Source organism: Melanostigma gelatinosum (assembly GCF_949748355.1).
Source record: "Melanostigma gelatinosum genome assembly, chromosome: 19".
Lineage (NCBI taxonomy): Eukaryota > Metazoa > Chordata > Actinopteri > Perciformes > Zoarcidae > Melanostigma > Melanostigma gelatinosum.
The window spans coordinates 11,980,029-12,006,564 of NC_136652.1; the positions used below are offsets into that span (position 1 = coordinate 11,980,029).

The window sequence follows — 26,536 nt, forward strand, 5'->3', positions numbered from 1 at the left end:
TTATAATTTACAGTTGAATCTCTTTAATTTAGCGATCTAAAGGAAAAGGTGTAGAACCTAAGACAGCTATTATTTGGGTGAATATATAAAATCTTTGAAACATATTAAATGTTTTTATTATCATGAGTAGATAGCAAAAATATACAAACCAAGATGAAATACCCCATTTCAATGTCCCATATACAGCATAAATATCAAACCAGGGATGATTTTAAACTACTGTATGGCAATATTAAACATAAATGGAAGTGTTCAAATATAATGTAAAACAAAAAAGAAACAAACATTTTCCTGTTTACACTGTTTTCCCCCTTTCTGAGTGGTCGCTATGAACGACAAACTGTCCTTTTCTTCCCACACGACGAATGACAGACATCAAAAAGAAGCGAGGCTTTGATTACATATCATATGTGCACGTCATGTAATAATAACAAAATTAGGCTAGTCCCACTACTTCATCACACCTCTGGATAAAAACAATAATGATTTGGTCTGAATTTGATCAAATGACACACAATCAAATACACAAATAAGATCTGAAACACTAAGAAGAGAAAGGTTTTGGCACTAAGTTTTCTTCGAGGGATTTACTGCGGATCTGCACGCTCAAAACAGGAGTGTCTCTCTGTGGGTGATGCTTACACTGTTCCGGTTTAGTCTGCAACTGATGTGTGTTATACATGAGTTAAAGCGCGTTTGTGTGTGTGTCCATGTGTGACGGCCGAGATGTAGTGACCATTCAGAAAGGGTGAGGGGCTTTTTTTAAAAATTTTTACAAGGACTCAAACTCATCGATCCTCTGCTTGGTGTTGCCCTGCCTGATCTGTCGCAGGGTCTTGTATTTGTCTCGGCCGGCCCGGACGTTCTCACTGTGAAGGAGGTCATTCTGGGTGTTCTTGGAGTCATCACGTGCATGAGCCAGCTCTGAGGTCAGGGCCTGTTGGGGGGGCAGAAAAGGAGAGGAGGCATGAGATGAAACCTCAAAACAAACCCAACTACTACGGTAATACAATTCTAGCATAAAAAAAAAAAATAAAAAAAAATCAGGCATTGGACATTGTGAATGGTCGTTATCTCTACGGATCGCGCTGTCCTCACCTTCAGCTGTTTCTGGACGCGCTCGTTCTTCTCGGCCTCGGTCTGGCGGTCCTCCTCGTAGCGGTGGTCACTGATGCCTTCGGTCTGCAGCTCGGCGCTGTTTGTGCTGGCGTTCTCTTCGCTGTCGCTGTTGTCGTCCAGGGGTTCGTACATGGGGGGAGGTGGAGGCGGGGGGGGCGCCGTCATCACCATGTGCAGCTCCTCCTTGGTCTTTATCAGATCGTCCTGGGCCTCCATGGCCTGGAGAGAAGAAAAGAGTCTGAACACATCTAATTCCAGGCCTTGTATAATGTACTGTCCTTGCCTGCTGCTAATGCGCTTCAGTGTATCGTACGCTGCAGGTTACCCTCAGTTTAAGCTCTCACCCTGAGCTGCCATGAGTCGGCCTCCTCCTCCTTGCGTCTCTTGGCCTCCTCCAGCAGGCTGATCTTGGCCGTGTGCTCTGCCAGATCCGCAGCCTGATACAAAACAACAGCAGACACACTTATCCAAGAGTCAAGGCTTAATACGTGGATAGAGAGATGTCATCTCTATTTAAAATCAGGTAGTGTCATTGAGATCAAGATCTCTTTTGCAATAGAGACCTCAGTACTGCAAAAAGAAAGAAAAGCAAGCAGATAAAAGAAAAGCTCATAATATGTAATTTTAGATAATGATCAAATTGCACAAAGAGAGAGCACTGGTCTTCATGTAATGTCTTTATGCAATTGAAAATGAATGCGCGTCTCCATCTACTGCCGTTATGCGTTTTTTTCAACTCAGCCAAGCGCAAAAAACACATTTTTAAACATCTTTTTAACTTCTTAAAACAAGCATCAAGTCCTATTACCGCTCTAAATTACTGGAAACAAGCAAAAAAAAAACATTTCCTAAAGATTACCGTCATCTTCAAAGAGATTTGGGTCATTCAAGACTGTGATTTACAGAGATTTCATTTTAACGGCTACATGTAAAACGGTGAAAACAACATTTATTAGCTGAGCTAAAAATCCACAACAAAAGTCCACAACAATTAGCAGTGTCTTGATTAAAAACATAAAAAAATGACACTTATCACTAAACGTTTTGACAACTTGAAATATGATCGCGCAATCACCTTAACTTCAAAAGCATTTCGAGCTCTCAGTACCATCATAAAGAGGGAACTCAACAGTGTAAAAGCAGAAACCTTTGAGCAGAGCTGCCTGCTAAAATGTAACACGACTCTGCAGGTGTCGTGGTACATTCCTCCTTCCTTGTGACCACCGCAACAATGTGAACGCTTTGTCTTTCACCAGACTGAACTAACTGGAGGCTCAGTATGAAACAACACACCTTAATTGTAAAGCACTGAACAGATTCCAGCCTGCAGCGGAGCACTTGGCCGTGAAATTGAAGGTGTTCAACTGGAAAACTCGAGTGAAGTTGCATGCTGTCAAACGCAATTCTTTTTCCGACTTAATCCATTGCGCAAGCGTCTTATTAGGGTTTAAGTATAAAGGGCGTTGCAGCAGGTGTCTGTGCTGCAATACAACTGTGAACGTGGAGAAGGACCCACAGCTTTACTGTCCAGGCTGTTCAAGTGAAAACGGGAGCACACAGTCCTGTGGGTGGTCCACAGACCAGCGGCTTGGGGGGTGAGGGGGCGGTGAGTCTGAAGTAACGGGGTGTGGTCCAGCCGGACGCTACAAAGTGGTTTTGTCTGGAGCCACAGTAGGCAGGCACTGCTGAATACACCACCCTGCAATGTGCCTGGTACAGACCTGGACAAAGTACCAGCCGAATATAGGAAGATTTATTTTAATTTATCCGATTTCAAGATTTTGTTGATGGACATGTGAGGCATATCTCCTCATTAAAAGAGAAAACAACCACACAGCTCTTTTTCTTAAACGGTTGTGCAACAAGCTATACGTATGGCCGTAGAGACTCAAAAGAATTGCACACATTTGTCTAAAATACTGACCAGCTGCTCCTGACTCTTCTGCTGGTCCTCAGCAAGGCGGGCAAGCTCCTCTTTAGCCAGCAGAGCAGCCTGGCGCTCGGTCTCCAGACGAGCCGCCTCCTCCTCGGCTCTCCGTCGCTCCTCCTCCAGCATCATGGCTCTCTGGACCTGGTCCTCCAGATCTACCATGAACAAACGGAAGAGATATGAGACAAAGCTCACAGCTACAGTACTAGCACTTCAAGGAAAGCGAGTTCGTGAGATACTCAAACTACAATTCTTTTAAAACAAGAACCACGACGCCCTGGGCTCTTTTTCTAACGTCGTTCGGTGTTTCACTATAAGCAAGCCAGGTTTCTATTCCATTGTTCGTAAATCTTCACAGATCCCAAGTTTCCCCAAGAGGCTAAATGATACCGAAAACATCTGAGCATTGTGGGTCATAGCACACATTACCGTTTCCGCCATGGATGCAGTAATGTGTCAGTAAGAGTGTTTCTAAAGTCTAAACACAGATGAAGTAAAATCATAATGTGCAAAACGCAAATAAAAAAGTCAATATGCCAAATTTCATCCTTCTACTGAGAGGCATTCCCAGTCTTAAAATGGAGATACTGTAGCGAACAGAAGATACAGAGACGACAGTCTATTCATACGCGACTTTCTGTTACTACTCAGGCTGTGGAACCACAATCAGCTGGAATTCTAAATATTTCAAAACAAACACTGCAAATCATTCGGCACTAATTTATGAGCAGACGAGACTGCCACCAGCAGAAACAGGTAAAACTCGAAGTAAAAACACAAATGCTTTTTTTCTGGTTTGGACAATATATAATCAAAATACAATCAAAACACAAAGTTGAGAAAGTTACTAACCATCAGGTATCATACTGTACACACAGACGACATCACTGCTGAAGCAAATAACAGACGCTTGATTGATTCGGCTGAGCATTCGTCTTCCACGTTAGCCTGTTAGCCTCGCATTCACCTGCCCGCATGAACACACATTCTAACTATTTTCACACACGCTTTCTATTCTGAAGGGTGAAGTGATGAATGGGCCCCGCCCCCCTCACCTTTCTCCGCCTTCTTGGTCTTCTCCTCAAACTGGTAGAGCCTCATCATCAGATCCTGCTTCTCTCGCTCCATCTGGTCCTTCTCTCTCTCGATGACCTCTCTCTTCTTCTTCTCTTTCTCCAGCTGGGCCCTGAAGATAAGACACAGCCGTCGTGAGCTGACATGGTTGATGCATAGTCACGGCTGACAAACAACAGTCAGTGAGCCCCCCCCCACACACACACACACACACACACACACACACACACACACACACACACAAGCCTAGATTCACCACGATGGCACAAGCTGTTCCATTCTTATTACAACTGTTACATAAAGAAATCTCATTCATCCATCACGGTCACATGCAGTACAATAAACATGTAAATATAATTCATCCCACACGATGACCATTTGCAGGTGAGGCCTTGAAAAGGCTTAAATAAGCAAGATGTTAATGCATTCATCAATAACAGAGACTCTTTAAAGGCTTTTAACTGTTGAAATAATCAGTTAAATGACTCATGGTTTGATCTATATGATGTCAGAAAATAGGGGAAAAAAACAAACTTCACGGATCTTCAATTCACTCGGAGAGAAAAGTAGAAAGAAAGCGACTGGCCGGATTCTGGTGCGAATTTTGTCGAGAGCGGCAATTGACGAATATTCTCATTCTTGATAAATTTGTCATTTATGTTTCCAATTATTTGTTTCGTCATTTAGACATCAAACCAAAAGATAATACAATGTGAGGGTTAGGGTTAGAAATACTAGCAGCTTTCCCATAGTTGACTTATAACAGCAATTAATCATTTTATTGTGCTGTTCAATTAGCCTTGTACGTATATTGATATCTACACTGGATTTATCATTTTTTAAACGTTTAAATGTAAACTATGAAAGGAAAAACTTTAATCAGGGGGCAAAATATTTCTGTTGGAGGGCCAGATTTGCCTCATTGTCCTATTTGTACTCCAGCTTTATTATTAATCACTCAATAACTTTGCTGTACTAACAACCTGACATCTCCCTGAGGGTTTCATTATGTTGAAATCAATTAAGAGACTAGTAACCATCTAGTAACTGTGTTTGGACATCAGCCCAGCCTCGGTCATACTGTGTGTGAACCCTAACTCAGCCTGCCGGTGACCTAATAGTTCACCCACTGGTATTTACTGTGTTTTCTCCCGGCGTTACATCACCGTGTTTGAACAGCTGGACGGGACAGACAGCGTGCCGACAGCTGTAGCCGAGACCAGGGTCAACATACATCCACCTTTAGTTCAGCCAATACAGGAAGCACATTTCCCATACTGAATTGGTAAAGCTGGTAAGAGGACCATCTCTTTTTCTGTTTTATATGACTATAGACTGAATATATTTGTGTTTGAACTGTTGTTTGGACAGAACAAGACGTCACATTGGGCTGTGGGAAAGCCTGACAGACAGTTCATCACTATTATCTGACTTTTTATAACCCAAACGATGAATAGAAGAATCAAGAAAACAATTGGAAAATTAATCAATAATGAACATAATTGTAGATTCAGCCTTGAATTCTTGCAGCCTTACCACATTGTCACATTTAAATATCTATAAACATACATATACACACACACACACACACACACACACACACACACACACACACACGCGTACCTTTTACGTAATAAAGATCAATTCAATATTACAATATGATAAATGTTTGCACTTTGCACTGTTAGTTGTCTCAGAATCATTCATTTGACAACGGGTATTTGTAGAATAAGAATATATAGAATATATAGAATATAAGCTGAAATTCGATAAACAATATTCCTGAATTACTGCTCATTCATTGTCAAATAGATTCAAACGTTTTCGCCAAAGAAAATAGAAAGTGGCTAAAGTCATAACCTAAAAGAAGCTTTTGAATAGTAGTTTTGATATTTTGAATAGTGTTTGGGATAGTTTTACTTTTATCAAAGTTGATTTTGGAAGAAGTTTAACAACATCTACATATGCTACATATATCTGCGTACTTCTCCATCTGTTTCTGTTGCTTCTCCTCTCGGGCCTGGGCCTTCATCTGCTGCACCTCGATCGTGTCCGGCTTGCGGCGACGCATGTACAGCTCGTGGTTGCCCATGCACAGCTGCAGGATGCGCTTATTTATCCTCAGTCTTGCTGCATAGAACACAAAGTCCTGCAGAAGAAGAAACAGACGGGAGGAATAAGAAAAGAGAGGAAAAGTGAACCAACACCAGGCAGAACAAAGTGTTTAGCTGCCTGTTTATTGTGCTTTACTGATGAAAAGGACTCCGAGCAGATGCAGGGACACTTTGAATACAGATCACTGCTACAAAGATAAGGTTTATAACTTTATTTTGTGAGTGCTTGGAATCCTTCACTAATAGCTTTGCCTGAAAAGCAGGCCTGGCTATTCTGTATGCTAGATCAGACTGAGGATATGTCTTGATGTTTTTTCTCTCCGCTGCAGAGAAACATGATGCCAATGGTAAGAAGTAAGCAGAGAGCTTAAGTTTACTTAATAGGCTGAAAGCTTCATTTTATCTAAAGAGAAACAAGAATTCTTAAACTGGAGGTGATTGTAAAGGAGACTTTTCAGGGAAGTATTTTCGGGTGTTAAAAGTATTACTCACCGGAGATTTTTTGTCAATGGGTTTGATGATGAACTTCTTATCGTTGAAGGAAATGTTTCTGATCTCACTCCAGGGGAAGCCAATCTTTGGGGTCAATCTGAGGAAGTGACCACATGTACACCAACGTTATACTGCGAGCCTGAAGTGCTGCATGGCCACAATGCAAGTATGATGTAAACTGGCACAACCCATGTAGTTTCCTTTTGATCTATTCTGACTAACAACAAAAACAGAAAACTGACATTATTTGCAATGGCACAATTAAGATTTTCACTTTGGGGGGTGGGGGGGGGGGTCCACTATCTCGGTGTAGGGCATCGGTGCAATACTCCTAGTTTATGTTCTGGTGTATATGGATCTTTGTATGATTGAATGATAATTACAGTTTAATTGTACATGGATACAGATATATTGTATGTATATGAAGAGGCTGTGTGCTGCTACGTCCTCTGTATTATCAAGACGCATCATATAAATAAAGGCTGATCCTATCACTCTGAGGCTAAAAGCTTTGGTGTATTTGTAAGGCAAATTTTTTTCCGGTTGACAAATATTGCAAATGTTACAAAATATCGAACTCTTTCTAATGCAAAAAAAAATAGATTCATACTTTGGATTCTAAATGAGATTATTTGCTGCATTTCTTTTTCATATATGACAACAAATTGAATATCTTTGGGTTTTGAACCGTTTGCCGGTCAAAACAAGCACATAATAAAAAATAAAAAAAATATATTAAATCGATAATGAAAATAATAATTAGTTAGCTTTATTTATTATACCAACACATATTGTTAAATATTCGACAATTTCAGACAAATCCTTCACAGTGTGGTGTTTGATAAAACTCTCAGGCTGGATTTCTGTGTCCAGTGTTGGAGTATAGGGGATGAATCTGGGGTGTGGCCTTGCGTTCTATTGTGCCAGACAACCTGAACGGATGCCAATCGTATTCAGCACAATACAAAGTAGCACAGTAAACATTGACAAGCCGATAGTGTTGTAATCTAGGAAGGCAGCCTTCCACTTCATAGCGAAACTCTGTTGTGAAACCGCACTGCCTGAACAGGAATTTCTCTCAATTACTGACCCTGACACATGCTCATGGAATTGAGAGAACAATGTGGAAGTTATCTCAGCGATTGAATATTTCAATTGAGTTATTTAGAAATTAATGTTGTAGTGATGGGGTTTATAAAATGTTGCAGTTTGCAGTGATGTAGGGAAGGAAAGAATTGTAATTTTAAAAGTTTTGTCAAAAAAACATATATTCAGTTGTCACACAAGACATAAAAAACAGCCAATCCTCTCAGAGAAGCTAAAATCTATGAATGTTTTCCATTTTAGCTACAAAAACTAAATATTAATCGATAATCAAAATAGTGTGTAAAAAAAAAACATGAATAAAACTGAGAATAAACTGTGTTTGTGTATGTTTAAGGAGGACGGTTGCCTTGAATCAAGGAAAACCTCCACAAGACGCCGTCCTGTAAAAAAAATGAGCAGCGCTGTGGTTCGTAGAGCAGGAGAGCCTAAGCAGTTAAACCGGCACCAGACTGTGCCTGAGCAAAGCCTCGGCTGCGCTGCTGCATTGTGGGCCGGCTGCCCTCATTGGAGAGACACTGTTGTAGGTTAGCCTCACATTCTTAAGTGCCGCACAGCTTGAAAAACCAGTCGGCGTAGCCATGGTTGCAGCAGAGGGCACCGTGGAGGAGAGGCATTTCTTTGCTGATCCCAGGAAGCACATAAAGAGACAGACTCCCACAGGGACACAAGGACCCGGGGCAGTCTTTAACAATGCGCTTCTTAACCACAGTTAAGACACAATTAGTATCTAAATGAGAGACTGGATGAACTTTAACACAAAAGCAGTTACAGTAATGAAATCATTTAGACTTCTTCAGCTGATACAAGACAAAGAATTAGCCGGTAAAGGTTCAATTAGAGACCTGACTTGCTAAACTTTGTCATTACCGCGTCACCAACTGTCTCTGTTCATTTCTTCCACTAGGGCACACCAAGTAGACCAGACTGCTTTCAATAGGCGCTGGCATGAAAGTTGACACAGTGCAGACAGTTTAATATGGGAAAAAGCTACAAAAAAACAACCTCTCAGCCAGAGCAGAGTGATTTCCAGCACAGTGACTGAAAGGCACCTGGCATGAAGTGCTCCTTTAACACACTTCACTCCAGTGACCCCACAGACAAGGCCACCAGCACACAGGAGAGCTCAGGACTCATTTCACCAAATAGAGGGTGATTACCTCCGAAACTGTCTTTCCCTATAAACCAGAGTCTGGCAACACCCTTTGACAGATCACAAAAAGAAGGTTTCCCTTGAAGCACAGTGCCACACAAAGAGTCACCAAAACAAACAAATTCAACAGAGGAATATTTACTGTTCTCTATCTTACCGTCTGTGGGTAAACAGAGAGGGGTGGTGATAAACTACAGACATGCACCTGGACAAGTCTGAGGTTGGAGTCAGCCCAAAAAGTCAAGGGGAAATTAAATAAATACATAACAATAAATAAATAAGATAAGGTCTGTAAATGTAAGAAAGGACTTCCTATAAATCATCGTGATTATAAATGGCACACAAAGAGGTGTGAACAAATGAAGTATATATTTTTACATATATATATTTATATTTGGAGATACTTCCTTCTTATTCCTGTCATACTGTCTGCAGAGAAACAGGAATAGTGATTAAGTACAGATACGGACCTGGCCCAGCCAGTTTAACCTCCGTCTCACAGAGCTGCAGCTTCTGCAGCAGCAGGCAGACACAGACACTAACAGCAGGGCTTTCAAAATACAGTGCTTACTTGTCTTCCTTCTCATAAATGTTGAGTCCCAGGGCATCCACTCCCAGCCACAGCTCTGTTCCCTTCTTGTTCTTGATGTCAAAGTAGTTCACTCCGTACATTTCCAGGTCTTGGCCGATCTTCAGGTACTCCATTATAGCGTCCTCCCTGCAGGAATCACCAGAGGACAACAGGAAGCTGTTCATTCATGGATTCTTATTAACTCACTGAATGAGATTATATCAAAAACCGCACACTCACTTCAACATCCCATGGTGCTCCTCGTGCCACACCTGAATCCTCTCCTCCCACTGCTCTCTGGATAACTTGTGCTGCTCCTGAACTCTGCAGAAAAGAGAGAAGAAAGCCGCAAAAGATCAGCCACAAACACACAGAGACCACTAACGGACAAGACGATCGGATATCTTTGATAAATAACATCATGTGCTGCGTTATAAAGTCCATCATCATGTACTTGACGGCATATTTGGGCTGCTAGTTTTTATTTTTTATACTTCAAAATCACTGCATGTTCCTGAGAGCCGATACAATTGTAGATTCTTGTCACCAGTCACTGACACACCCACGCACATCTTTGTAGCCTTTGATCTAAAACTCTTGAACTCTGGTGCAACCAACGAGACACTCTGACGTCTTACATTTCAGCATGTGTATTTAGGTGTGCATGCCTTGAAAGGTAAACTTATTAACAGGAAGGAAAACGATGGAACACAAACACCCACACAAATGATTCAAATGTTTTAGACTGATAATCGTCTTTGACTCACAAAACTTAATCTGCTTGTTTGTTGTTTTGTGTTGCTGCCCTACATGCCAAAGCGGCATAAAGGGCAATGATTGTGATTTTGGCTTCCAGCGGGGAGGGGGGGAAGATGGTGACTGTTTTAAGGTTTTTTTAGTTCCTTCTTCCTCGAATAAGTCAAGTGTATCACTACATAACTGGCGTTTCGATCTCAAGCTTGATTCCCTGTTCTGAAGCTACTGGCCTCTCTCACCTGTGTGGCAGCAGGCGTTCGGACAGCAGGTATCCAGGCTTGTGGGCTTCTTTGTTGTAGTCGGCAAACTTGGCCTGAACAGAGTAGGAGGCGAGCAGCACGGCTGTCTCCGGTGGACAGTAAACCTCGTCGCTCAGGATGCCCTCCTTCACCTGCAGGAAGAAAAGCTTCTGGGTGACGTCCTGGATCAGCTCCTCAGACACATCCTCTGGGAAGAACTTGGCCCGGAACTTGAACTGCAGCGGGTTCTCCTTCTTGACGTCCTGGGACGACACCTGGAGAAGAAATACAACATAGTTAACATACAGTATCGTGTGAGCATTGAAGGAGTGGTCGGACATTTTGCAAAGTAGGCAAAATAGTTTCTTGCTGATGATTCGATGAGAAGATTGACGCCACTTTCTTGTTTGTACGGTAAATATGAAGCTTAGCTCAGAATAAAGACTGGAAACTGGTAGCATGGCTCTGTCGAGATCTAACTAAATCCCCCTTCCAGTCCCTCTAAAGCTCACCAATTATCACGTTATAACTTGGGGGGGGGGGTTGTGTACAGGGGGGATGTTTGCTGCCGGCAGCGTCGACTCGACTCTCCCTGAGTTTCCGCTTGTTGCTCTGCAGCTGGTCCTCTTAGACAGAGCGAGGCCAGCTGTCCGTCACACAGACGTGACATCGGCATCAATCTTCTCATCAAACTCTTGGCAAGAAAAACAACCAGCTGTAAAAGCTGGGTTGTGATTGTACTTGTAAGTTGAGTATTATCAAGTCGAACATGGGTAAATATCAAGACTTTGAGAGCCAGGATGTGATCGTCTGGGAATCATGATGGTTTAAAAATCAGTTTTAATCGTATAAATCATGTCTTTTTTCAAACCTGTAAACTGTTGTTTACTACAAAATAATCAAAATCAGCAACATCTATAAGCAGCGTGCGTTAATGTGTCATAGATCAGGAAACAGCTTACAGTTCCGCAGTTTCTGTCCTTACAGAAAAGGGGGTCTACCCCTGTCACGTAGTGGAAATACACTTGAATGACTCCAAGCTACAGAACCTGTTTACACACTTTGCCTCTTCCTCTAATTTCAAAACAGGAACCAAGCGGTCTTGATGGAGAGAATGGGGGCCGGGAATATTCCAGTCTCAGCGAGGCATTGTGCCGATGAGCTGCAGCATTAGCACACAGCTGACTGAGGCCAGCGTAACCCTCTCTCGCTCTCAGTGACCCTTCTTTGTGATTATCAATTGCAAATAGGCAGCTTTTGAAGTTTCCCTAGATCAGTTAAGTGAAGTAAGTAAAATCAGCTACGCTTTTCTCCAAGAGGCAGAACTAACTGGTCTACTAAAAGCCTGCAGGGGTTGGTAAATAATATCGAAACTGAGATACAAAAACAAGCTCAAACATCTGGAGTTCTGCCATGACTTGGTTCCTTTGGTTGATTTGCTTTTTGCAGAACAAATTTAGCGAGTTAGATTGTGAGCAGCTCAGGAGAAACGGTTCGTGAAGGTACAGTAACCTGCGTTTGCTCAGGGACGACAGAGAGGAACCAAAGCAGTTCTGGTTCACAAAGAGTTCACGCTCCTGGCAAATAATCCACCTTCAGCTGATCTCGTGCGGTGGTCTGACCCACAAGAAGAAAGGAAGCAGACAAAATAAGCTGCCATGTCGGTTAGTGGAGCCATTGTGAATATATATAGTATAATACGGTGGCTACTGATTGACTGAAGAGTAAACACTGGAGCTCAAAGAAAGAATGCATTCTCTATTGTTTATACAATATGAGAGAGGGACATGATGTATGCGACTCTGTATGTATGTATGAAATTATACAACTTATATTGTGAAATAACTGGCATGACAATATAAAGAACATAGTGTGGTCTAATTCTTAGAATTCACAATTATAATCTTAAGACTGTGTAAATGTTGTTCCTCCAACCCTAATAACCTAAATCTTAATAATTCAAGTATCTGAAAATAGGATTATTATGAGACATAATATGAGGATCTTACCTTTTTGTCCAGTTTTAGCCAAGTGTAGTAACCTTTGCCATCCATGTACTGAAGTCCAAAGTACCAGACTTCACGTATGCCAACGGTTTTCACCACCTGCACAGAGAAAAGGAATGACAAAGTCTTAAAATATCGTAGCAACAAATGATTATGTTCACTATAAATTAATCTTTTTTGGTGATGAATCCATTAATCGCGTAGCGTATAAAATGTAAATAACATAGTGCCGACCACAACTTCCCAAAGGCCGAGGTGGCGTCTTCAAATGTCTTGTTTTACCTCAGTTTAATATGATATATGACATATATATAAGAGTTGCAGTAAATCCTTATAAGCTGCAACTTGAGAAATTCAAGCACTTTTTAAAACATTTTTATCAAAGTAGTTGATTATTTTTCTGTCAATCAACGAATCATTTGGTCTTTAAAACCCACACATGGAAAAGCCTTCGTGTGAGTCACCTGGATACAAAGACACATTTAAAAAGGCAATACACATATTCCAGGTAATATCATTTCCCATCTCCTTCTTCACAGATTGAGGGCAAGAGACTTGCAATAGAAACAGAGTTCTAATTTACGATTATCAACTAAGAAAGGCGATGCAGGTATTTCACTACATTCTTACCAGATTTAAGATAACCTTACTCTAAAGACTTCTCAAACGACTCTTTACGAAGGTGATGTACCCGCACCTCAGAAATCAATGTGGTCATTTTTCCAATAAATGTTAATGAATCACTGACGGTTTCTTTTCCGGCCCAGCGAGGAGTTATGAAAGGGCCTTTGAAGGCTTCACGGACGCTGGCGAGCCCTGAGGAATCTAACCTTAAGGGGACATACTCAGGTACCCGCCTAATCTGCTGAACAACCCTCATAGCATTACACATTCCCAGGCCTGAGTATGGACTTGGCTTACGGCAGCGATACAGTCAACTACTGCCAGGAAAAATAAAAGTAAACTCTAAAACACAACATGTTTTTGTTGTAGTACTGGTTTTCTGTTTTATAAGACAGAGAAAGTGAGTAAATCCTGACAACTGTCAAGCTGGAATTAAAAAATGAATTAATTTAAATAGTGCAGATCAATTTTCTGCTAATCGGCAAATCGATTTATCACTTCAGCTCTAACTGGAACCAACAATGAGTCTTTTGATGCAATATCAAACGCTACATTAGGCTAATCTAGTGAGGCAACATATTATTTACAACCAAATTAAAACCACAACGTTTTATTCTGGGTAATTCCTAACAACGGTGAGATTTATCCACGACACTAAACGCTACATTGAGAGTGCTTTCTGGACTTGAAGAACCACTTTGCTCGCATCTCTCTGGCTGTCGCAATACGCCACAGCACACATTTCACAAAGTGGTCCTATTGTTTGACCGGTGAGGAGGAGTGATATTGTATAACGAGGGCGTGCTGCATGACCAACATCCTGTCTCTGACTCAAGGAACCGACTGAGCCGGCCGGAGCGAGTCTGCTGTTACTTTCTGGCAAAACTGGAGCAGACGAAACTCCTCATTATTAGCGTCTAAAAAGGCAGATTATGAGCCTGGTTTTATTTTTCAAACCGCACCGGAAACACACGGAGGAATGTTTTCGGATTAGCAATTTGCAAACAGCAAAGATTTTCTTTTTTGTGCAGCTGAGGCAAAAAGTGAAAAACCAGTTATAGTTCTGGAAGAATCACTTGTGCTGCGGAAGGAGTTACTATTTTCCACCGGGCTTCTGAGGGGGAGAAAAACAAAAAGGCCTTTTTATGGCCTTCAGAGTGGCAGAGCAATTTCCCAACAGCACGCGTAGAACGTTTTTGTGTGTGTGATGTGATGACAAACTCGGTGCCGGGACCCTTTTTTTTAATTCATCACTGTCAAATTCCCCACCCAGTCACCAGGTGAGGTGTTAAGTTGCCTGTGTGAAGTTTGAATCAACACGTTGGCACTCCGGCCGAGCCCATTCCCAACGATAAGCTCCAGCCAAGGTTACAATTAAAATCAAACTGACATCTTTCGGTGGCCGACGCAGGGCAGGCCGACCTGTAGGAGTGTAAATAACTGGCTTTCACTCAGAGAACTTTTGTGAGGGATTGTATTTAGTGCAACAACAACAAGCCCTGGAAGTTGGCCTGAAACGAGAGAGGCTGCATCTCACCTGTAATGAAACTCATAAGAACTCAGAAAACAATCAGCCCTTTCATGCTGGTTTAGCTTTAGAGTCGACCGAGTGGGCTCCCGTTCAGACACCTAAATGAACCGTTCTCTCGGAGGAATGAGCTACCGTAGAGCAGCTCGGTTCAACCTTTGCACCAGACAGGAAGGTAACAATTTGAAAAACATTGTACTTCATTTGACAGATAGATTAACGAGCTTTAATAGCATGCCGTATATATTATGAACACCTGCTGGCAAAGGATACCGCAAATAGTACATTTCATTAGAGGACGATTAAATCTGAATGTGGGGACACAGGTTTAGTAAACTGACATCGCAGCAAGTTGCTTTGGCAGGCTGCCTCGACTTTAATGAGGTGGTAGGTCGCTTCTATGTAGGCCGGGAGCTCTGAACGCCTCAGATATTAATTTGAAGTATGATCAATGTTATAGGCTCGTAAGTTCACTAGTAGTTTTGATTATGTGGTGTTATCTGCCTTGAGCTAGTGTTGGGAAGTTAGAAGTAGACAGAGCTTAAAGCACCACTTTAAATCTTGTGTTCACCAGAGATGTGCTTATAACTTTTTGTAAATTAGCATAAAAGACGACTAATCAGCTAAAGAAATCTTAGAGTAGGAGAGGGCTTCATAGCTACGAGCTAGCAGTAGAAACTGTGTTTATTGGTGCTTATTGTTTTAAAACAGCCTCCTGCTGCACGCACAATTCAACAATCTTATTTATCACTTTACTTTAGAGAACATATTTAAGACTCTTAATAACTTCTGAGACCTTTTTTAAAGGAAACAGTAGGCAGTAGGCAGTAGCTTGCAAATTATCTTTGCGATTGTATCCATCGGTGGAAAAAAATAAATCCATTGACATGTATGAAACTTCATTCTGGCAATGATTTGAAAAACTGTAAACTCAGTGAAACTTTTGCAATATGGTCGAAGTAGTAGAAGTAGAAGTAGTAGTAGTAGTAGAAGTAGTAGTAGTAGTAGAAGTAGTAGAAGTAGTAGAAGTAGTAGTAGTAGTAGAAGTAGAAGTAGTAGTAGTAGAAGTAGTAGAAGTAGTAGTAGTAGTAGAAGTAGAAGCAGTAGTAGAAGTAGTAGTAGTAGAAGTAGAAGTAGTAGTAGAAGCAATAGTAGAAGTAGTAGTAGTAGAAGTAGAAGTAGTAGTAGAAGCAATAGTAGAAGTAGTAGTAGTAGAAGTAGTAGTAGTAGTAGAAGTAGAAGTAGTAGTAGTAGTAGTAGAAGTAGAAGCAGTAGTAGAAGTAGTAGTAGTAGAAGTAGTAGTCACCACCCACTTTAGACTCATTTTAGGTTGAAGGAGCAAGAGTGCAGCGCCACACAGGAACAGGTATCATGCCTTCAGCCTTCAGCCTCGCCTTACAGCGATCTGACAGACAGCTCGGGCCCTTTGGTGAGAGAGAGGAATGCCGCTGGGCTGAAACGGCATTACTCGCTGCATCTTCTGGGCTGGCTAACGCCGAGTCTCCAGAGACTTGAGAGGGGAAGGGAGGGATACACCCAGTCAGACCCCCAACCAGAGACCAGCACAAAGGATGAAGGAGTGTGTTTGGTGGCAGCGGGTCTATTGCTGTCCGACCACACGTTCATTGTGACCGAATAGGAAAGGGACTTGGGAGTTTTCCCAAAGACTTTAATATCTAAGAATAGTTCTGCTGTAACACTGCAGCACAGAACAAAAGCCATCATGCGTATATGTTCCCTCTTTTCATTTGGAACCGCTTTGCAGCAATTTCTGAATGCGCCCTCGACGTGCGGGTTGGGTGTGTAAGTGAACTAGTTTCATATTTTGCTCCTGGGACCTGTCAGCCGACTTCGTCGTTGAGCGTCTTAACATGTTGCCATGATTTCAGCTGTTTAACATCAACCCTCTCTCTGCTTTTAACCAAACCAGTTCTCAAGAGCCGACGCTGAAAGCTTGTGAACGCAGGAGAGGGCATCTGGAGGATGAGTCCGATCATGGCAACCACACTGAGGACAGATGTAACTAACCAGTAAATCTACTGTAAACCATGACTGCAGGGATTCTTTTCTAATTGGAGGCTCACGCCAAAGTGGAAACGAGCAGCAGTGAGCTGTCATATGGAAGTGAAACTGTGCGAGGGTGTCGGGGAGTGGCAGAAGTTTCTCTTTAAGAGCAGCGTGACGGGGACTACGGTGACGATCAGACCAGACCAGACCAGGCCTCACACTCGCCCTGGAAATATGCTCACTGCCGTTACTCAGCATTTCCACAAAACCTGTCTAAAACCATGCGAGTGGCACAAATACAAAGCACTCGTTTCAAACACAATCAGGCTACTGACGGACTAAATGTCGGTCAAGTTCAACTTTAGGCTCCGTGAACGGCTGCTCAGACTTTAGACAAGGTGTGAAGCTGCGTAGACGGCATGCTCAAATCACTAAGTTGTGTCTAAAATAGTGCACTGAGCTGACTCTGACACCATCACAGGGAGTGAGTGATTATCTGTGGCACACCCCACTAACAGCCATTCTAACAAGTAGGCGGGGGAATTCACCAACACCTACAACAGGAAGATGTCAAAGGCCTCAGCTATGCCTTTCTATAACAAAACGACACAGTGAGAGCTTTAAATCAGAGGCCCACACTGGTTTATTTATCAAAAAACACAAGTGTCATAAGTGCTGACTTGGTCAAAACCAGCTATTACCAAGCAGTGACATCAATATCACACATCAATATCTGAATATGGCTGTTATTCTAAATATGGATATGGCTTCTATAATTGACCTTTTAGGGATTGTATGCTTCACATGACTGTATTCAAATGTTTTTTATGACTGAAAACCTCCGACATGCAGCCACAATACACGCAGTCGGCTACACTTGCTATTGAAAAACGAGTTCTACAGGAAGTGGCTAAAACAATGCCTTTCCTCCCCCCCGGCGCTGTCGTACGGCCTCAGAGGAGCTGACACTAATGACATGTCATCTACATTTGGGTACTGAGCCTCACGATAGAATCTTACAACGAGAGGAAACGAGCAAATTAAAAGAACGTTCTGCGCTTAACAGTATTACTCGTGACCAGTAACAGGAGCCACAGGGGGTCATGAAAAAAGATATTAACACTTTTATTACATAACCACATGGACAAACATTAATGAACTAACTCTGTTCAACATTCAATACACACCTGATGAAAGCGCCAACAATCAATTTGAGGGCAAATGATGATGTCTTTCATTTAGAAAAGTAAAACAAAGTTATTATCTTCCGATGAATAAGACATTATTTTTCTAAAGAAACAAATATAACAGGAAAATGTGAGTGAGATTTTCTAAAATAAAAGGTGCCATACATCATGATTTATAGTTCCCGTTATTGTGGCCACACCTTTTACTCTCCACTGAGACTGTGTGGCCTTCACTGATGCTATTAATCGTTGGTTTAATAAATGTCTCAAGTCCTCTTTCTTCACTTATGTTAAGTTGCAATTTTTCCCCCATAGTAAACCGTTTATCCCTGAAGCTCAGCGGCAAGACAGAGACAGGTAAGGATACATGAAGCCTAAAGCTCCTGTAATCTCGTCTGCAGTAGATAACCTGTCAGACCGAGATGTGAGGAAGGGAAAGAGCTTTGGAGGGATGATAACGAGGGCAGACGCTTTCTCCCTTCCTAACACCGACCTCCGCTCGTGACGTCAATTCGGTTAGTTCGACGTTGAAGGTTGTAGAAGTTTGGAAAAGGATGATAGAAACAGCAGCAGTGGAAATATAAAGCAACACAGAACTGATTTGCACTGTACCTGGTCAAACAGCTGCTTGCCGGTGGTGCTGGGCTGGATGGCAAACTCCAGCTCAGCATCCATGGTGGTGACGCGAACATTGACCTGTGGAAAAACATGAGGAAACGGGAGTTCAACAAGCTGACCGGAGCAACAGAGAGGTTCTCATAGGTAAGGGCTTATATGTGGTAGACTGTAGAACAGACTGTGTGTGTGTGTGTGTGTGTGTGTGTGTGTGTGTTTGGTAGGGGGTGTATTTGCAGAGTAAACACATGGGGCTCTGTGTTTATCTCTGCTTTCTCAGAGCCAGACTGATTGAATGGGAATTTCGAGGTGTATTTTGGGAGGAATATTCAGTGATAATTCGCCAACTTTTGATTTTAAAGGAACATACGAGTGCTATGAAAAGCCATTTGTAAAGCTTACTTCCCGTATAAGTCATCAAGCTAAAAAAGGAGGCACCGTGGATGTAGTTCAGGATGTCTGGACTGAAGAGAGGAGGGCTGGAACAAGGCAGTCAGTCACTCCCATTCACAGGAAAAAGGCACGTCTCTCAGTTCTCTGGTTAATGATCGATCAGAGAAGCCTGTGGTCCATCGAACTGAAACCTGCTTCATGAGCAGATCATTTAATGTCCACTTACAGGGATCCACCCCAGTGATTGATTGATTACAAATAGCATGAGTGGAATAATGAGCACTGACGTCAACTGTGACCCATAATGGAGGGAAACAATAATCTGTATTGTACGTTTGATCAGTCATCAGCAAATAGCGTTTGTAATTCACACAAAGGGCTCCATGCTACAAAGCACAATATTTACAATAGCTGCTTTGAGGTCATGCACACACCGGCTCTCGCCTCTGTGGGTATAATGTCAAATGTCTCAGGTATTTGCGGGGGTTGTGGAAAAGACCCACAAAAGTATTGACTGAACTTATTAATGCTCAGTGAAAAGGACACAAAGGTTAGTGGACACAGGGTGGACAGAGAGAGAACGCCTGTGCTGACAGAGGTCTCCGGTGACATCTTTCATCTGCAGCGCATTGTGAGCAGCGCTGAGCAAATTCAATGACGCCCACTGGAAAAGGGATGTCTGGTGTCCGGCAGTGACTCGTCCAGTGATTCAGAGCCTCGCTGATTCCGAGGAGGCTACACAGGCCGAGCAACTAACTGACGGGCTTAAATCCAACAGGGAGGCCGAATCCAATCACAGCATTGGATGCCAAGTGCATAACCGTCCAGGATATTGTAAGAACACAGTCGTCTAGACAGTGGATTTTCAAGGATGCCCCATTTTTTTTCCACCCTTGTGTCTCCTGTTTTCCACATAGAGTTTGTAGCATACGTGCATGCACTTTAAAAAAAAACTTGTACCAGCTTCACGTCGCAGCTAAAAAAGCAGGGGAAGGAGGGGGAAGCACTGCATTTACTTTACACGGCAAAACAAAGATCCCCTTTCAGCTGCAGCGCCCCAGCAGTGCCTCGCCATCATCACCACCAGCCTAGCGGAGCCAGAATATCAAAAACTAAACGAAGAAGTGATCAGAAGCGGCTCCAATAGGGGACCATTTGAATCTGTTTAAACGTGATTCTGTGATTCGCTATAGCAGCAAGCTCCGACAGATTTAGGATGCGTCTCTCAAACATCACGGTCTATATTTACAGCAGTTATAGAAAGAACACCCTGACGGGCAGAGAATGGAATATGTGAATATGTGGAGCAGACGTGGGCCAACAGAAACCACTGAGTGAGTGATATCTGATCTCAAAGTGAGTCCTCCAGTGGTTACTCACAATAAACTGAAGCCATTCAGAGCGGCAAAAGAAAACATGACACATGTGCTAAATATATACCGGGCAAGGACCCAGAGTTCCACAATGAGCAACCTCAGTCAGAGGAAAGCACGGGCGTTCATATTAACCGTATCATCCCCCCGATTCACAAGTCATAACCGTGATAACCGACTCAAGAGCTTCAGCTACAGGAGCAGCGGTTCCCAAATCAGACTTGCCACATAATGACAAGAGTTTATTCAGGATTTATTGGTTCCTTCGTGGTGAAATGCTCACTTTTTAATACTTTTTGTCACATGAAGAAAAGAGTAGTTATCGTAGAGAGTCAGATGAGATCTCCCGTCTATACGATAAATACTCTCTGTACTGTAGCTACAGCACATTAGCTTATAGACTGGAAAGGGCTAGCGTGGCTTTGTTAACAAAAGTAGAAACAAAACAAAAACTCGTTTAAGATGTATAAACACCAAAGATGACTATTTTGCCGTTTCATAAGGGATTCTAGTGTGTGTGTGTGTGTGTGTGTGTGTGTGTGTGTGTGTGTGTGTGTGTGTGTGTGTGTGTGTGTGTGTGTGTTAATGAGTTTAACAGGTCCTAGTTACCTTCAGACAGAGCTTGGCTGGAGCTGAGACAATCAATTCAACAATAAGTCCACCGACAGAAACATGTACTGATTGACATCAATCGAGCCATTCTTCAAGAATGCCAAATATGTCCTCGTTCCAACCTGCCCTAGTTCCACCTGGCCATGACCTGGATGTCCCTGCTACACTCTCCAGCAGGAGGTGGAGGAGCTGCTACGGGTCACGTTAAAGACGTGAGGCGGCCGTCAGCTCGGTAGTTAAACTGTGACTAGATCACGCTGCATTCTTCAGTGAGGACCATTTAACATATAACCCTCTGCATGGCTTTACAGGAGCCTTTTGGAGTAATATAACCATAAACGATGGCTACTAACAGGCCCATTGTGTCCTTTAATGTGCATTTATAGTATTTTCACAGCTTCTGTCAGTATCACGTACATGCATATCGTTAAAGGAGGACAGTTATAGGACTTGTAGACATTCTTGGATTTGTGAATCAGCTCTTGAGGGCGTTCCAGGCGTGATTGAGTTATCAATTATTGAATAAAAAAGGAACAAATACTAACAATGGGAATGGACATGAAAGGGAAACACCCATCCGTGTTAATGGTGGCCAGGCCTTGTAAGGTTTGTGTCATTGTGCTGTGACCGCAAGGAAACAGGATTCTGGGAGAGCCGAGGAGAAGGCCGATGTGTCACTCAGATAAGTGAAACATGAGTCACACAAGCACCGACACAGCAGCCTTAACTACTCCTGAGATGTGGTCACATGTCTTGGTCCTCTGTCATAAAGTTTGTCTTTTCCAAACAATGTTGGAATGTCTGACTTCATGCCAGGTATCTGAGCTGAGATCGCTCAGCGCCTGTAGGTTTCAGTGACAGTTGTCATCAAATTGAAAGGCAAATTGCCATTTTTGTTCTTTGTTCTTTTTGATTGTTGCTTTTTAGGGACAAGAGTTACGTCACCATTAATCTCCTCAACTTGGCATAACCTTGTTTTCGTTTAAAAAGTTAAAACTTGGTGATGTGCTTTTAGACTTTCCCGCAATGAAGTTTTCCCAAATCTTTACCAGTTACAATGGCATTAGAAGTACAGCTAGTTTTAGAAGGTATGTACTTAATATCTCTATTACACTTATATATGATGTTTAACATGATGTTATACTGATAGGTAGGAAATCAAACCGGAGCTGCAACAATTATTTAATCAGCTGTTCAACTATTTTGACAATCGATTCATTGTTTCAGCCGTTTTTCAAGCAGATGCTGAATAACTTCTCTCTCACAAGGGGGGAGTCTGCTGCTTTTCTTTGTCGTATGACAAAAGTAAATTGGACGTCCAAACAACTAAATTGAAGGCATCACTTGGGCTTGGAGAAATTGTAAATGGCTCTTTTTTTCAATGTATCGACCAAAAGACTAATGGATTAATCGAGGAAATGATCAGCAGATTTATCGAACAGTCAAAAATAGTCATTAGTTGCAGCCCTAAAGTATCATAATACTCATCTGACTGTGGCTTTGCAGCAAATAGACTCCTATATTGATATTATTCATGCTATGATGCAACGGCTGAGTCAGTCATGGGGCCACATATTGAACAGTCAGTAAACCAAAAGGACAAAATAAAAAAATAAAAATCAAGGCTTGTGTTCCTTTCTTGATATCATGGGAAAAAAAACGTTCCGGCATTAATGTCCAAAACGTCTGTTTGGGGGCAGCTGGACTCGGTGTGCCGCTGCTATCAGACAGTAATGATGTCATTTCCACAGCGATGCTCATGACAACCATGAGGCCTATTGTAAACAAACCAACACACTTGATGACACTGACCGCGGCTTTAGTCATTGTCATCACAATACGCCGCTCTGTTCAGCAGCAACCGGCCGCTGTCCTGATCTGCCCGGCGTCTAAACGGCAGTTTATGCTTCTATTTCTGTCCTATTAACAATAATATGTAACACTGTTTTACTTTTGTTACTTATCAAACGTATTAACTGTATGATGCGGCCGTTTCAGGACTTTCTTTTCTACTTTTTAAATAATAAACAGAGAATAATTTTGTTTTTTAAAAGGACAATGCGTTTCATTCATAACACATTTCCATCACACGGTACAGCACACATAGGCGGTGAATGCTGACAAATGTTGAAGCAGTGAATGAGGGAGGGACGTGCTGTAACAGCTGGGGTGGGGCTAAATGAGTCAAGAATACTTCAGGGCAAAAGCTGTTCAAATATAGAGCAGCTTCATCAGATGACGTCTCTTTTTGTCTTCTGCGTTACTTTTTTTGATGATGTAAAGTCGTCGATACCCTAAATACTGGAAGTCACAATTTTGGTTTTCCAAGAGGACTATGGGACGCCAACATTTAGGTGGGACACAAACCCCCAAATTTCAGCCTGGAAAATAACATCAAGAGACTGAGAGGGAGCCCTGTATTCATCTAAAACTAAATATGTGATGTAACACAGACCCTACTGATACTGATACTGTTGGTGTCTCAGACAAAACTACACAGTCAGATCAGTGGGAATGACCCTGTTCTGTGATTAAGTCTACAAATGGATTCTTGTGTAGTTTAAAGCCCAATGTTTTGTTTCTGGCTCATACCTTTTAAAAGAAGTTGACAAGTTAAATACATGTAATTAAATTGACTAATGTCACAGTGAAGTTGAAGAAAACTACTCTGATAGCATTACTTTTTAACGTCTGTCACTCCCAGGAGAGGATTTAAGATTTATTTCTCAAAATGAGCAACAAAAAAAGTCACACTTGGAGCGAAAAATGAACGATGACCTCTCAGAAGATGTGATTTAAAGACTCAGCATCAGTGACTGAAAGTATCCATAAATCAAAGAACTACTCACCGCTTTAGGCATTTTTCTGTTCTTTTCCTTGCTCTGTGCGAGGAGCTGTTAAATAAAATCGTGTTTCCAAAGGAAGAGACCTGAGCTCCGTGTGTCCTCCTGCAAAGACGGAAAGAAGAGAAACGAGTTTCAGCCACTTCGGCGTTACTTAAACCTGTGAGAGCAGCTCGGCACTCCTGCGGGCGACAGTCATCAGGATGAATCACCGAGAGAACCAGCAAGCTGGCAGAGGCTAGACAACATCTCACCGGAAGCTACCCGGTCAACTTCAAAATAAGAGTCCCTTCTGGTCATGTGTATTCCTAACACTTTTACAAGTCCTGCCAAGATTCTGACCCCAATCTTGACCACAGCAAAACCCATCTTCAATTTTAAACTTTAATGTTTTCAATTTTAAACTGTAAACTGAATATCATTGCTGTAAAGAAGTTTGTCAGATACCTAAAACCAACTAATCGAATGGGTGAAAAGGACAATTATATTTTCAATATTGTGTAATACCTCAATTATCTTTTTCTATTATTCATCTTGACTATAAACTGTTCGACAATGGTGAAAAACATTCATCGCAAATACTCAGTGCCCAAAGAGACGTCTTGAATTTCTTATTGTGTCCGGCCAACAGTCTAACACCCACAGATATTACATTGAAATATGACTTTAGGGCTTCAACTAACGATTATTAAAATGTTTAATGAATTAAACTGTCCAATATATATTCTACAAATAAAATACTCATTTAGTCTTGAAAATGTCTGAATGTATTGAACAATATCCTTCTCAAATTCTCTGAGCCCATGATGACATTCAAATGTTGTGTCTTGTCCAACCAACAGTCCAAAATGTAAAGATAATCAATTTACACATTCACATTTATTTACAGAGAAAAGCAGTACATTCTGACATTTGAGAAGCTAAAATGTTTGTTTTTTTAAATTGTTTTAAATTTTAAATTTATTTTAAAATATGTTTTGGTCGATTGGCTAATCAATTGATCTACAAATCAACAGAAAAAGTTTGGCCACAGTACTTCTGAGAATGACAAATTCTGTCCATCAAATATCATTTATTTATCAGTATCTCTTTTAATAGTGTATATTCCAACCCGAGCCTTTACTCTACTTTCCTGCTTTACTCTAAATTATTTTATTCTGACATTTGACACCGGAAGTCCCGCAGTTCTATTTTACCTTGACACTGTCGACTCACTTACACACGAGCGAGGTTAAATACGGTCCTCAACGTGCCTCACCCACTCTCTATGATAAAAGTTATAGTCCCCACCCTGCCTTGTTTTGGTCTTTTATTTTCACGCCTTCCGTTGCTAACAATTTAGAGTAATGGAGGCCATTTGCGAAATAAAGTCGCTTTAAGAGGAAAAGACACACACCACAGATTACCACCAATGGTCACGGCCACTGACCCAGCCGCATATAACCTGTTGAGGTTGTAATAATGTTGTAAATTGCAACAAAGTGATTGTTCCCAGGGCATATTTCCGCTGGAAGGTTACGTCTGTGTTATGAGTACACACCCACAGTGACAGCGACAGTGGAGCGATTAAAGCTCAGCAAACGAGAAATTCCACCTCTTTGATCGGCAACGAAAGATGACGTATGTTTCACAATAAAACTAAATCGTTGAAAATCTGTTTGCAGATTCAGCCCCAGGCTGTAATAACAACAATGGTGTCCCCCGTTGTGCAGGAGCTTCCTCTTTGCTGCAGTCATCCTCACTCTAATCCCACAGACACCTGTTGTGAGATTTGTCTCCTTTGTGCAGAGCCGTGGAAAATGCGCCGAAAAAAAGTGTGAAAAGTATGTTTTCACACAGCTCCGAGCTCGCTTTAGTGCAGTATAAGAGACAGGTAGTTGTTTGTCTTACCGGAGCCGATGAGGTTTAGAGATGAGGTGACTGTCCGAAGCCCACAGCAGCAGATTTCCCCTCCCTCTGTCCGGCGCAATATGGCGCTCATCAATCCTACTGGGGCGATCCTGTTGCTTCTGTCACCGGTAGGCTGGAGGATCGCGGGTTCAATCCCGGGTCCGGGAACCAGCCGGGGACATTAAATCCGGGATCATGAAAACATATTGTACAGTTAGTTTAAATCAATAAAGGCTGTTTATCAAAATGTATTTTATATCTTAAAATGAATAATGGATCAAATCCTTAACTAATAATAACATTCTTCATCATTAGACTACTATTATGTAATGTATGTGTTCTTTGTTATTTTGGAGTTTAACTAAAGATTGTATTGTTTGGATCACACTTTTATTTTTTAAATGTAGATTATGATTTTCACAGACAATATGTGACAGACTATGACAGATCTAATATTTAAAAAGCAAAGTACATAGACCTAAAGTCCATGTCGTTCTCCATAAATCAAACCACATCACATCCTGTATTTTATGTGTATGAATCACACTCTTACATTTGATTGACAGATTCTGCCCAGCATTTTTAACTAGGCCTAGATGGCTAAAAATAGTTTGATTAAACGTGGTTTTTATTTGTGTACGTCCGTTTAGCCGAGATAACTACATTCAACTCAATACAATTACTTGAATAATAACTCTCCCTGAGTCGAGATAAATACATTGAACCCTCATGTATCACCTTTGTAAAGACTGAGGTGTCACCTGTCCTGAGCACTGATGCAGCACTTCGCAAACTTTGTCTGTTTCACAGGAGTTCACTGGGGAAGAGTTCGTCATCCGCCCTGCAGAGGACCCGAGGGAGTGCTGCTCAGTGCGAGAGGGGTGGCGCCATAGGTGAGCTGGCCAA

At 41.9% G+C, this 26,536-nt stretch overlaps 1 protein-coding gene across 2 annotated transcripts; it reads right to left on the reverse strand.

Annotated features, from left to right (window-relative positions):
• Positions 1 to 99: 99 nt before the first annotated feature.
• On the reverse strand, positions 100 to 26,494 carry ezrb (ezrin b). 2 transcript variants are annotated; one of them, XM_079291478.1, is made up of 15 exons: positions 26,369 to 26,494; positions 25,631 to 25,763; positions 23,747 to 23,845; positions 18,517 to 18,600; positions 12,562 to 12,657; positions 10,553 to 10,827; positions 9,798 to 9,881; positions 9,558 to 9,704; positions 6,730 to 6,826; positions 6,109 to 6,272; positions 4,105 to 4,235; positions 3,044 to 3,204; positions 1,464 to 1,556; positions 1,099 to 1,338; positions 100 to 937 (listed from the first exon to the last, which is right to left on the reverse strand). In XM_079291478.1, exons 3-15 carry the CDS (start codon positions 23,756 to 23,758, stop codon positions 773 to 775), a joined length of 1,749 nt encoding a protein of 582 aa, XP_079147604.1. In that variant the 5' UTR covers positions 23,759 to 23,845; positions 25,631 to 25,763; positions 26,369 to 26,494; the 3' UTR covers positions 100 to 772. The 2 variants fall into 2 exon arrangements, with proteins under 2 accessions (XP_079147604.1, XP_079147603.1); XM_079291477.1 differs by lacking the exons at positions 25,631 to 25,763; positions 26,369 to 26,494 and having other exon boundaries at positions 23,747 to 23,853.
• Between the last annotated feature and the right edge of the window lie 42 nt (positions 26,495 to 26,536).